General features: G+C 41.0%; 1 protein-coding gene across 3 annotated transcripts in view; it reads right to left on the reverse strand.

The window, feature by feature from the left end:
- The window catches only part of MYO1C (myosin IC), a 256955-nt gene that overhangs the window by 138439 nt on the left and 103883 nt on the right, over positions 1-14633 (reverse strand). For all 3 annotated transcript variants that reach the window (XM_029614574.1, XM_029614576.1, XM_029614575.1), the window contains exon 5: positions 1769-1849. In XM_029614574.1, coding sequence (XP_029470434.1) covers positions 1769-1849 — 81 coding nt within the window. The remainder of the gene's footprint in view (positions 1-1768; positions 1850-14633) is intronic.

The raw sequence follows: 14633 nt of genomic DNA on the forward strand, positions 1-14633 counted from the left end.
CTCCCTCCAGGAATTGGGGTGACTTGGTGCTATTAACATTCTTTTTCTGTGCATATCATCATTCATCTGTAAATAAATGTGATAATTATCCTAAGCGATCCAATTTGCATGACAGGCACTATGTAAATAAAAAAATGGTTTTGTAGGAGTGCAGTAAATGATATAAAGTACTGTGGTTAATACACAGAAATAAAGGTTAACACATAAAAACAAAAATATATAATGTGATAACTTTTTATTGGGCTAAGACGATGCATTTCTTGCCTGGCTTTCAGGAGCTAATACTCTCTTTCTCAGGTTAGAACAGAACCTATAAAAAGGTATCACCTTTCATATTTTTTTGCATTTGTTAACCTTTACTCCTATCTGGCACAGGATTAATTAGTGTTTCCAGAGGGTGGAATCAGAGGCAAGGTCAGTGCAGTACCAGTAGAATTTAAATGTCCTTGCTTGAGAGACGTGCAGTTAGGGTGACTGGAGAAGAGCCTGGGCCGTACAAGGAGGGAGTAGAAGAAAAGGCAGAAGACAGCAGGTGCTGCATGGGGAGAGGAGTGTGCAAGTAGCTGCCAGCAGAGGTGGAAGAGCAGCATGAAAGGAGGTACCCAAGAGGCCTTCAACAAGAGCTGAGACGGGGATCAATGCATAACAAGGGCATTTCTTCCTTGCCAGGCTCTTGAGGAATTTTTCACTCTCTGCTTATAGGAGAAAACTGGTTAAAAAGAATAAAATGTCTATGCAGGCTAAATGTATGAAAACAAGGCAATAAAACAAAAAGCAATATAAGATTTAAAATTTAATACTGAAAACTTTCAATTTGCTAATAATTAAAATACAATATCCTAGAACCCTTTGCTAATAGGCAATTTTTATATACCAAATCCCAAGTCATCAACTACAACAATGTCTCTGCTGTTAAAAGAAAATGTATTTTTAATTTAAGGTTAGCCATTTAGCTAGATTTTTACATAGCATAGGAGAGATTTCAGACATCTTTGATTACAATAAGGAGTTTACAATGCATCTCTTGAACCACTTCACAGAACAGATTCATTTTAAAATCCTTTATGCAATGCTGTCAGTTTTCAAACCCACTTGAGCACCTAAATGGCAGGGTGTTTTAGGAGAAATTTCAATCAAAAAATTCACCTATATTTAGGCTGTAATTCATTTTTCTATATTGAGATGCCTTAAGTTTAGTGCCTCATGCTGAAAATCAACACTGGATGCTTTTTTCCAAATACTAACTTCACACCCACAGCCACCCACATTTTAGGGAATTAAATTTAGGATTAAGTCAGTTTTCAAAGGGGCCAACTCCCCAGGTCAGGCCTCTAAACCCTTTGAAAAATGACTCGAATGTCCCTGCTATACGTCTGTCACATATCACCACGGCTAAGCTATGAAGACATCTCCTGCAAGCAAACTGTGCTTGAAACATCTAAAATTCTCACATTTCAATCAAGCTCTACCTAATCCATGAACAGTGAATAGAAATCAAATAAATACTTTATTTTATCTATATTCTGCTTTTTGCCACTTCAAAATGAGATTACATTCAAATATTTCCCTATCCCCAGAGGGCTCACAATCGAAGTTGGTACCTGAGGCAATAGACGGTACAGTGGGATCTGAACCCTGGCTCGTAGCCCACTCCTATCTCTGCTATATCAAATTTAGTTCTCCTGATTTTCCAGAGCTCTCTGACCTTCTGGTTTCAGGTTCTGCACCCAGGTCAAGGATGTAATTAAAGATTTATAGGACCCTTTACCTTATAGTCAAACTGCACATCCATGTATTTCCCAAAGCGGCTGGAGTTGTCATTCCGAAGAGTTTTGGCATTTCCAAAAGCCTAAACAAATATAAGCAAAAAACAAAAAAAAGACTCGAGATCATTTACAAAACAAATACTTCAGAAGAAAGTCGTGGACAGGGTGAGGCAATTTAATTCCACAGCAACTGATCTGGTTATGTCACCATATCCTTTACTATCCCTATATTCTCATCCATTCTGTCGGACAGGTTCCAAACTGCCTGCATTAGGACAAAGTTCACGGGAACTTTTCATTCACAGCCTTTGCACCAATTTTCAAAACAAAAGGAATGCTGCTAAAAAGTAAAGCATTACTGCAAGGCATCGCCCACACTTTTAGCCATGTTGAGGGAGGCACGTTTCAAACAGTCCATGTACACGTTTTACCCTCAAACGGCTTTGAAAATTCTTTACAGTCTTAAGACATTGCATTAACGCTCTCACCTGACAGAAGTTTTCTTATTGTCACTTTATAGTTCTTTTTATTACACTTTTCCACATGTAGATTAAGACAATTTTTTTTGTTTTACACATCGGTCTCCCCTCATACATCTAACCGATAGGGATGCTTTTTCAGTCTACGGGTTGGGATCAATGAGGGCATTACGCAAAACATCTCCCAAAAATGTTCATCTTGAAAGTTCTGGCAAGTAATGTGGTGGCCATTCCTCAGTTGTTCTGCTATTGAGCCTGGAGTGTTGATATTTAAGATTTCAGACTTGCTATTGCTCACCCTGAACCCCGCAACTCTCCCACACTGATGGAGTTCCAAAATTAACATAGGGTAGAGAGATAACAGGATGTGTCAAAGTGAACATGACATAACACCTGCAAAGAGATAGGTCCACCTGCCCTATCCAGATTCCCTGAATATCTAAATTACTCCTCATTCTCTCTGCCAAGGGATCCATCACTAAAGAAAAGATTTCGAATATCCTCAGTTTTGATAAAAGCTTGTAGAAGATCATATAATTTTCAAATCCAGGTGTTAAAATTGTCACCTATGCCCACCTTCCTCAACACCCCATACATAAAAGCCCACTGAACCCTATCAAATGCCTTCTCGGCATCGTCTGCAAGCAAAAGTATATCCACCCATCTTCTCTTTCTTATTTTGGCAATTTTGACCTTCTGTTTTGTCCAATATTTCTGCTTGCAGCATCTTCAAATTGGAGGCAGTAGTTTTCACCTCTATCCATTGCCCCACCTCGTCAATACTACCCTTTATCTCCATGATCTCTCCCTTTCAGATCCACAATCATATCAAGCATTTCACTCTTCACTGTCATCGGGTCCTTTTTCAGGTTGCGGAACCAGGTTTTAATATCTTCCCTGGTTAGTCAATTGCCATCCACACCGCTTTTCCTACCCCCTGCACTCTCCACATAGAAATGTGAGTAGGCCTCTTCCCACGCAGCCTGCGGCCTGCTCACATTCATCGGGTTCCCATGCTGATACAGTATTGTTCATCTATTTGTAGGCCTGCTAAGAACTGCTCGTCCTCTGAGTTTGCTTTAAAATGCAAAACTTTAGTCTGGCTGGTTGGAGCTCTAAAAATTAAAGCGACCATATCCAAACGTGATATTGCTTCCTCTCCCCTCTGTACCTTTTCTAATCCCACTATTTCTTTTTGTAGGATGGGGGTGACCGGAATTGCACACAAAACGAAAGGTGAATTCATACCACGGATTGATACAGAGACATTACGATTTTCTTTGTTTTAATCTCCATTCCTATCCTAATACCACCTAACATTCTATTTGCTTTTTTGAAAATCTGCCCTGCAATGGGTCAAGGATTTCAGAGTATTGTCCACAATGATTCCCCGGGCAATGCCTAATATGGAAGCCGGCATCATATGCCTATAATTTAGATTATTCTTCCTTATATGCATCACTTTTCATTTGCCCATTTCATCTGCCATTTAGAGACCCAATCCTCCAGTCTCACAAGGTCCTCTTGAAATTCCTCAGAATTTGGTCTTGATCTAACAATTTTCAATAACGTTGTGCCATCTGCAAATGTGATCACCTCACTCTTCACTCCCTTTTCCATATCTATATAAATAAAAATGTTAAATAGTTTGTACCAAATCGCTAATCTCAGCAACCACTTAACCGATTGCGTTCAAATTTGGACACAAGTTTCACCTCACATACGGCAAGGATCTTCTACACTTACATATATATGTCACACCGGGGGCTGGTAAAAAAGTTTTAAAATTTGGTTCCACAAAACAGCGACATCTGGTGGACGTAAGCGGAAGCTCTTACACCTTGCACAAACGCTCACACCCCACACACACGTGACAAATGTTTGCGATTCACACACCCTCCGAGCAGACACAAATCCACCCTCCTCACACCCCCCCCCTGCACACATGCCAATTATACTTATTTCATACACCCTCAAAAAACACACAAAAACCCACTACACTGGGAGGCCACTCACATGCCACGTGTTTGCAATTCCCACACCCTACGAACTCACACACAAACACCATCCTCACACCCCTCACGCACATGACTTTTCTACTTACTGCCCTCAACCTCCGAACGCACGGAAAACTGCAGAATAGTTCGGGCTGCTCCAGCGGGGGGGGGGGGGGGGGCCAACACCGCTCCGTGACACATCGCATACACTACGGCTGTCGGCTGCCAGCAATCAAAATGGCGCCGACAGCTCTTTCCCTTACTAGGACACTCGGGAACGCCAATAGCAGCAGTAGCCCATGTGACATAGTAAGGACGAGGGCTCGTCGACGCCTTTTTCTGAATTGGCAACCGGCGCACCTTCGCCCTTACTATCTCAGCGAGACGACCGCTCCCATTGCTCCACCTCGAGGGCCCGGCGCCAATACTTTCATGCCGGAACGAACGCCCGCTCCACCGACTACGATTTTTGAAAGGTATCGTCGGGCCTGCAGGGGGGGCGTGGGGATGTTCTTGCGTCCATGTTCAGGGGGGGGGGCAGGGGGCAGTTCCGAGATTCTGCAACTCTTGTGGGTTAGTCTATTTCGCCGGCCGGGGGGGGGGGGGGGAAAGGAGGGTGGGGGAGGCTTATATAAACACAACGTTTATGTGGGGATTACTTTGGGGTGCAAAGGGGGAGGGGCACACACAAACACATACACAAAATGCGCACCATCTCCGAAAGGTTACAAAACAGCCCTCACCAGGTGGGAAGTCACTGAGGTGACAGTGAGGGGAGGGAGAATGAGGAGGGAGGTAACTGTCAGGGGAGGGAGAATAAGGGGAGAGGTGAGTGTGAGGGGACAGAGTTGGAGTGGGGACAGGGGAGGGAAGGGGGGGGGGAGTGACCAAGGGGGAAGAAGATGAGTGACTCAGCTAAATGAGCAAGGGGAAGAGGCAGGGAGGGCAAAGAATCTGACTCAGCCACTGCAACGCCTGGCAGGGGTCCGCTAGTTATTTATAAATATATCAAAAGCACAAGCCCCAGTACAGATCCCTGGGGCACCCCACTATTTATTTTTCTCCAAAAAAAGAAATGATGACGCCAGGAAAAGTTTTTACTCGGCACAATTTTGCAAAGCAGGTAGCAACTGGGGAGACCTTTTTTGCCTTGTTAAAAGCTTGACCTCTGTGTCTGACTGATCATCAAAAGATGGTGCAAATACCATCCCTTGCAGTAGTTTCACTGATTGTGTTTCCTCAGAAAACAGCAAAGATTTGCTTCTGTCTTCCTGTTGGCAACTGCTGGGCCTTAGATGTTTTGGGCAACACTGAAATAAAGTGAGACAAACTTCAGACTGTTTTTCAAGATGAAATCTCAATTTATTTCAGCATTATGTTCTCTGAATGTGTATCATACTGTTTTTTCTTGAAGGGGATAAAAACCCAAATTACCCCATTCCTGACCACCTTGAGAAACCTCTCTTTAAGTGTGCTTCTAGTCCCCCTTTTCTTTAAAAAAAAAAAAATCCCGAGTTGGATGTGACAGATCCTATAAACTATCGCCCTCTCTCTTCTTTAACTTTCCATGCAAAACTCATTGAAGTAGCTGTCTTGAAGCAACTTTATGAATTCTTGCAGCTTCATCCATTTTAATTTAGTTTTCAGAAATACTGAGATCTTATTGGTCTTCTGCATGGACATGTTCAGGAGGGGCTTTGATGGTGGACACGGGATTTGTGCTTGCTCTACTGAATGTCTCTGCGGCGTTCAACACCACTGATCACTGAGTTTTGCTGTACCGGCTCCAGTGTGTGATACCTTTGCTACTGTATTCAATTGGTTTAGATCATATCTTACAGATAGAGCCCAGAGAGTGTCCATTGGCTCTGAAACTCTGAATAGTGCCCCAGGTCTCGGCCTTATCACTTTTTTTTTTTTTTTAACATTTATATGGCTCCTCTTGGTAAATTATTGGCCAGCTCTGTGTGGGATACGGTGTACATGCAGGTGACATTCAAAATATTTTTTTTTATTCCTTTCTTGTCCTCTTGGGCTTCAGCTTTCAATTTGGTCTTCGTATGCCTTTCCGCTGTCAATGGCTAGGGCATAATGGCTTAGCTTTAAATGTTAGGAAAACAGAGGTGATGATTCTGCAGAGATACAGTAGATCAACACTGCAGTGTCAGAGATTCCTCCTTTTTTTTATGTTTAATATTGTTAAGATCCCGATAGTTATGCAACGTAAGAGCCTGGGAATTATATTGGATAAAGAGCTTTTTTTTTTTTTTAACTCAAAATTTCACTGGAACCATAAACATAAGCATATAGCATGAAAAAGAAAACAAATCCAATCCAGTTAAGCAATACAACAAAATTCAAAAGCATGTGTGTTACAGATCTTCACAAATACACCCCCACCTCCCTCACCTAATTACCCCCATGAAGTTAATAGCTAAAGCAAGAAATGGAGGAAATAGTCCAACATTCTAAAAAGAAAACTGCTAGGGATGACTTCAAGAGGTTTTGTAGAGAAGCTTTTACGCATAGCTGTCAATTCCCCCATTTAAAAAAAAAAAAAGGACCAGTTACATTTCTTCAGAGCCAACAGAGAAGGCAGAGTGGATTTTCTCACATCTGGCCGCAATCATAAATTGAGATAACTTTAACTTTAAAACATTGAATATCAAATGGATACAATGCTCATTACCTGTTGAATCAAAATTAGTATCTCTTTCCAATACAATTGAACTTTTATCACAAAGCCGCCATATATGAAAAAAGGTACCAGTACGGCCACATAGATGCCAACAAAAACTACTGACTGTAGGATACATTTTATCAAATACCATTGAAAGAATATTTTATATCCATTTTCCACAATAAAAACAGATAAAGAACTTCTGGTTGCCAAAAAAAAAAAAAAAAACACATTTATCCCAATCTGCTGCCACTAATTCACTCCTCCCAAAACATTTTCCTCCCAGTCTTTTAATATACGTAGGCTTAAAGGACAATTCAGAGTTAAGAAAAGAACAGATCCTAGAAATCGGCCCTTTATCTTCGGAATATTTAAAACAAAGGGAGATAAACCATACGACATCTACCTGAAAAGCCCTATTCATCAAATGACACATTTGCAAATTAGAAAATCTGTCCTTCTCAGTAAGTCCAAATTTCTCCACCATTGTGAATCCTGTACATAACATAAGAACATAAATGCCATATTGGGTCAGACCAAGAGTCCAACAAGCCCAGTATCCTGTTTCCAACAGCGGCCAATCCAAGTCACAAGTACCTGGCAAGTACCCCAACATTAAATAGATCCCATGCTACTAATGCCGGCAATAAGCAGTGGTTATTCCCTATTGATCAATAGCAGTTTAAAGACTTCTCCAGGAACTTGTCTAAACCTTTTTTAAATCCAGCTACCTTAACTGCCTTACCCACATTGTCTGCAAACAAATTCCAGAGCTTAATTGTGCATAGAGTGAAAAATAATTTTCTCTGATTAGTTTTAAATGTGCTACTTGCTAACTTCATGGAGTGCCCCCTAGTCCTTGTATTATCTGAGAGTGTAAAAAACCAATTCAAATTTACCCTTTCAAGTCTTTTCATTATTTTGTAGCCTTCTATCATATCCCCCTCAGCCATCTCTTCTCCAAGCTGAACAGCCCTAACCTCTTCAGCCTTTCCTCACAGGGGATTTGTTCCATCCCTTTATCATTTTGGTCGCCCTTCTCTTAACTTTCTCCAGTGCAACTATATCTTTTTTGAGATGCAGCGACCAGAACTGCACACAGTATTCAAGGTGCAGTCTCACCATGGCATGATTCTGAGGCATTATCACATCCTCTGTACCAATTGCTCCAAACGAGACAAACCCAAAACCCTCCAATTCTTAAAGGCATTATATACCCTTCCCAGTAGGAATCAGGAATCAAAATAGGCAAGGTCTGAAAGAGATAATATAATTTAGGTAAGAGAGTCATTTTAACAGAAGCAATGTGACCAAACCATGAAACAAATTTGGACCAAGAATCCAGGTCTCTAGACAAACAGGCAATCAAGGGAACATAATTAAGGCTACAAAGATTTTTCCAGTCTGCACTAATTTTTACCCCTGAGTATGTGTCACATTCTCCCGAGCCCATTTACATGGAAATTGTCTCATTAACTCAGTCACTCTTAACCAAGAGCAATTAATATTCAAAATTTTAGATTTTCCTATATTAACTGTGAAGCTCAATACTTTCCGCAAATACAAAAGTTCCCTCATTAAAACCCGAAGAGTAAAAAAGGGCTCGCTAATGGTGAACATAATGTCATTAGCAAAATGAGATATCTTAAACTCCATAATCGCCAACCTCAGTTCCATGAATACCTCCCAACTGACACATTTGGTCCACTGATGGCAAACAATGATGGATCTCAGATGGCTGCAGTAATCAAATCTGGCTATTACAAACTTCACCTATTAAAGCCTTTGAAGAAAGTTGCTTGCATGGAATGATTTTCAGTCAGCGGTCCAGGCAATGATTTGCCCTAGCCTGAACCACTGTAACGCTTTGTATGTTGATCTGCCAGCTTATCCTTTCTGAGCTCTCCAGTTACTTCAAAACGCCACTGTTTGCTTAACAGCTGATCTCAATAGGAGAGCTCACATTTTGCCGACATGGGACCTCCATTCGCTCCCAGTTGACATGAGAGTTTGATGTAGGGTGGCTTGCATACTTTTTAGAATAACGAGTACAGTGGCCCTGCCATGGATGAACTCTATGCTCCATATCCATAATCCAACCATAAAGAGATTTACTGGAGCCCCCTTCGCCATATAATGCCCGGCTTGCTGAATCTCGTGAGCAGGCTTTCTCAGCGGCTGCTCCTGAAACATGAAATTCATTGCCAGTGGCTTAACAATTTGCGCAAAATCATTCAAAACGCTATCGAAGACCTTGTTCAAGCTTGCTTTCTCTGACATTATCCTAGTCATTCTGGAAATCTGAGAACATATTTGTGCTGTTTTGAGCTGAAACATGTTTGTTGTGAACTGTCCTATTTTTTTATGAATTTATTACTGTAAGCTGCTCAGTGCTGTAGTTAGGTGACATATATATAGTTTAAATAAATAAAACAAATAAATGATCATTCGGTCCTACTTGTTTCCTTCTTTTAATCAGTTACCAATCCATAATAGGACACTGCCTCCAAACCCAGGACTTTTTCATTTCCTGATGAATCCTTCATATTTTGACAAACATCTTCTGAAAATCCAGGTACACTATATCAACTCACCCTTGTCAACATGTTAGCTAACCCCTTCAAAAATATCGAGGCAACTAATACTGGAAGTGGAGGAGGCTGCTGCTGTCACTAATTCAGTGGGGGGGAAGGGGGGGAGAAAGAGTGTGAGCAAGCACGTGTTTGTGTGTGTGTGTTAGAATATATGAAACACCTCTGTGTGAAAGAGTCTGTGTGAGAGAGATCATGTGTATGTAAGATTAAGAGCCTGTGCATATAAGTAAGAGAGAGTGCATGTGTGTGACAAAGTTGGTGTAGGTGAGACAGCAGGTGAGTATGTGATTGACAACCTCTGTGTAAATGTGTGATTAAGAGCCTATATAAGTGAAAGAGAAAAAGCATTTGTATGTGTGTGTGATTGAGCATGTGTGTATATATGAGTGATTGACAGCCAGTGTGAGAGAGCGCTTGTGTGTGACAGAGAGAGGAGAAAGTTGCAAGCAGAGCATCCCTCCCTCCTGCAAATTCAAAACAATCTCAGGGCACCTGGATATCAAATGTTCCCGGGTATGCAGAGCAAAGCATTTTTTTTATCCTTATTTTTCATTACTGGGTCTGTGTGTCTGCTATTTTGAAATATTTTATTGGTATCTAGAAATTTCTGATATGAGTTTTAATTGGATATTCCATTCATCAGCTATTTTGAAATCTGTTCTTTTTGTTAGTATGGTTTTACTACTAATGATTTTATATTTCTTGATTTGTTTTGAGGACTGGTGAAGTTTCTTTTTTCCCTTTGTTACACTACATACAGTCTCTCTGACTTGTTGCAGTTTCCAATTCAGTTTTGGTTTGCATGTTTCTAGTTATGTTTTATGGTCTCTTTATTCTTTGTTAGGTGAGGGTCTGCACATGTGATTCAGGTGAGGTTTTCTGCTGGCGTGTAGTTTCTGTGTAGGGCTCTATAGCAGCCTGGCTTGCTCAGTTTTCCTAATAGGAGATGTATTGGTGTCTTAAGGCCTGGTGTGATATTTTCAGTGTTGCCTTTTCTTAGGTAAGACGGTAAGTGTTTGAGTGCTGGAAATTGGTGCTGTTTTGTTGTGGGTTGTTTACTAAGTATGTAATTTTTGTTCAGACAGTACTTATCTTTCCCTTATGTCATTCTTAACAATGAAAGTAATACTGGGCCTTTATTTGTTATTTCTGCTGTGAATTGTAATGAGCAATGTGTCACACATGTGAGCATGGTTTTTCAGGTGTGGGAAAAAGGTTGAGAACCACCGTCCTAGCTCATAATAATGGCTAACTGGTTCCCTCTGCACTTCCACACTAACAATATGGCTGGGCAGGGAGTCTGGTAGACACAATGAATGTATTTATGGTGGACCTGCAATATGTTTTTCATTCTCCCTTTAAAAGGAAAATGAGACTAAATAAAAGAGCCCAATGGATTTAAATTTCTGCCAATACATTAGTGCTAGAAATAATTATAGGCACCTATTTTTTTTTATTGCAAGGAAGTAGTATTATTCAGCGCCTTTGGATCTATTTAATGTGGTTAAGAGAATAAATGACCAAGATTTGAAAGAAGAATGTAAAGGTAATTTCTCTTCAGCTGATTTTGCCATTCACTTAAAGCAAAAAATGACTATACTAAAAAAATAAAAACAGACTGAACTTCAATAGAAAGGTATCCCTAATCAGGATAACTTCTGTAAAGCTAGTTTAGAGCATGGTGAAGTGTGGGTGAAGTCAGGAGAACTGAAATTGAAAGCGCGATGGCTCAGTTGAAGAATTCCATTTGTCCGCTTGGTCCCTGCCCTCTCTCAATGTACATTCCGAAGGAGGACCTCATTGAGATTATTGGAAGGGAAGGGTAAATGCCCTCTTTAATGAAGCAAGCCTCTGTTCGTCCAGCTTACAAGAAGGGAAATCTTGCAATTAGCTATTGACCAATTTGACCTTGGGTACAATTTTAGAGAAAATAGTCCACTCTCAATTAACAGACTTTCTTAATGAAAGTTAGATCTTACATGAATATCAATGTGGGTCAGCACAGAGACATTACTTCGCTCTGTGCTGGATTTTTTGCTCTTGGAGTTTGATAAGGGAGAATCTGTTATTGCCCTGTTTTTTTATGTCTCATCGGCATTTGACACTGTATGTTATATTGTCTTGAGAGGTTAGAAGGAATTGGAATTGGGGGGGAGGGGGGTTTGTTTTGGCTTGGTTTTAATCATTTATTGAGTTTATAAAACAGCAGGTACTTCTACAAGGTGTTCAATCCTCCTGGCTTGAAATCTGCTGTAGGGTTCCTCAGGGTTCAGTTTTAGCTGCAGTACTGTTCAATATCTATATGAGACCATTTATGTTCATTGCTGGAAGCACAGTCCATAACATTTAGGCTCTATGCAGATGAACTGCAATTTTATTTTTCCATGAGTAACCATATAGCTGCCCTAAGCTGTATTGCAGACTCTGTTCAACTTATTAACAAATGGATAAAAATGAATCATCTAATACTGAACGCTCGTAAAACTGAAGCAATATGCTACTCTCATGATCCAGAATATTTAACAAAACATAATACAGATTGTTATTATTTGATACTGTTATTCAGTTTAAAAAGAAAAAAAAAATCGGTGCATAACTTGGGAGTAGCGTTCAATAGTCAGTTAACATTTAGGAACCATCTTCAGAATGTTTTAAAAGAAGGCTATTTTAAATTAAGACTGCTGCGACATCTAAAACATGTTCTTGAGGATGATGACTTTTGAACCTTTGTTCAAACCTTGTTCTGTTTAATATGGACTATTGTAACTCCCTCATTATACCCAAAGTGGTATAGTGAAACTGAAAGGTAATAAGGTGCACTGTGTGGAGAAGATGAAGAATTGACAGAAATAGTAAACAAATATTTTAGTTCGGTGTTCACTAAAGATAACCCTGAAGAAGACCATTGCTGGTTGACAAGACCACAGATGGAAACTCTGTTTACAGAAGAGAATGCATGGGAAGAGCTAGGAAAACTGAAAGTGGACAAGGCCATGGGGCCAGATGAGGTTCATCCCAGAATACTGAGGAAGCTCAGGATGTGCTGGCGGGTCCACTGCATGACCTGTTCAATAGATCCCTGGAAACGGGAGTGGTGCTGAGTGATTGGAGAAGAGCAGTAGCTGTCCAACTTCACAAGAGTGGGAACAGAGAGGAGGCTGGAAATTACAGGCTGGTGAGCCTCGCCTCACCTCAGTGGTGGGAAAATTAATGGAGACTCTGCTGAAGGAAAGGATAGTGAACTATCTATAGTTAGGAGGATTACTGGACCTGAGGCAGCAAGGATTCACTAGCGGGAAGGTCCTGTCAGACATATCTGATTGATTTTTTTTGACTGGGTGACTAAAGAATTTGATCAAAGTCATCTACTTGGATTTCAGCAAAGCTTTTGATATGGTCCCACATAGGAAGCTTATGAATAAAATGAAGCTTGGGAATGAGCGCCAAGGTGGTGGTGTGGATTACAAACTGGTTGATGGATAGAAGACAGCGTGTGATGGTAAATGGAACCTGCTCTGAAGAGAGAACAGTGTTAAGCAGAATGCCACAATATCTTTGTGAACGACATTGCGGAAGGGTTAGAAGAAAAATTTTGTCTACTTGCAGATGATACTAAGATCTGCAACAGAGTGGACACACTGGAAGGAGTAGAGAGAATGAGATGTGATTTAAGGAAGCTTGAAGAGTGGTCAAAGATATAGTAGCTGGGATTCAATGCCAAGAAGTGCAGAGTCCTGCATCTGAGATGCAATAATCCACAAGAGCTGTATGTGATGGGGGCGGGGGGGTAAAACGTTGTCGTGCATGGATCAAGAGAGGGACCTTGGGGTGATAGTATTTAGCGCTCTGAAGATGGTGAAGCAATGTGATAAAGCAATAGCTAAAGCCAGAAGAATACTGGGCTGCACAGAAAGAGGAATAACCAGTAGGAAAAAGAAGGTGATAATCCCCTTATACAGGTCCCTTGATGAGGCCTCACCTGGAGTACTGTGTTCAGTTCTGGAGACCATGTCTCAAAAGGGACAGAGATAGGATGGAGGCGGGCCAGAGAAAGGCGACCAAAATGGTAGGGGTTTCCATCAAATGTCTTATGAGGAGAGGTTGAAGGACCTAAATATGTATACCCTGGAGGAGAGGAGATGCAGGGGAGATATGATACAGACCTTCAGATACCTGAAAGGTCTTAATGATGCAAATCAACAAACCTTCTATGTTAGAAAGAATTCAGGGAACTAGTGGTCACGAAATGAAACTCCAGGGAGAATGACTCAGAACCAATGTCAGGAAATATTTCTTTACAGAGAGGGTGGTAGATGCCTGGAATGCCCTTCCGGAGGGGCGCATGGGATAAACACTGTGGATCCTTAAAGGCTAGAGGATGGAAATGAAGAAAAGAAAGCATGGGGGTAACTTGCTGGTGTGGCAGTTACTACCCTTAATCAAGATGCCTTTGTACTGTTGATGCAACTCCATCATTGCTCTCTGCTTTAATGGTACTGGAAAAGAGGAATTAGATTCAGACAGCAACCAACGACGACATTGAATTTTATGGTTTGGGAAAACAGATGAGCATGATGGTAACCTGCTGATGTGGCTGTTACTACCCTTTACCAATAAGCCCGATACTTTTGATGCAACTCCAATATTGCTCTCTGCTTCAATGGCAAGAGATAATGAGGAATTGGACTCAAGACAACAATAAACAAGGGCCCTGACTTTTACGGTCTGGGAAACTGATAAGCATGGGGGGTGACTTGTACAGTACGGCAGATACTACCATAAGCTTGCTGGGCAGAGTGGACAGACCGTTTGTCCTTTTCTGCAATCATTTCTATATTTCTATGTATCAGGCTCCACAGAATTCTGCAGCACGACTGATATTTGGAGGAAAGCGGTCGGGTTCGTGTTAATCCTTGGCTCAGGATCTTCACTGGCTGCCTGTAAATTGGGACAAAATTTAAAATTCTAATCCTTGTATTTAAGGTCCAGGTGTTAAATGGACCTTCTTATCTGGCTGATCAGTTGCATCAGTATATCCCAAGGCGCAATCTGCGCACTGAGGATAAGTGTTTACTAGTAATTCCTTTTATTCACTATTACAGGAAACACGGGGTAGG

This window comes from Rhinatrema bivittatum, chromosome 8 (genome assembly GCF_901001135.1).
Source record: "Rhinatrema bivittatum chromosome 8, aRhiBiv1.1, whole genome shotgun sequence".
Lineage (NCBI taxonomy): Eukaryota > Metazoa > Chordata > Amphibia > Gymnophiona > Rhinatrematidae > Rhinatrema > Rhinatrema bivittatum.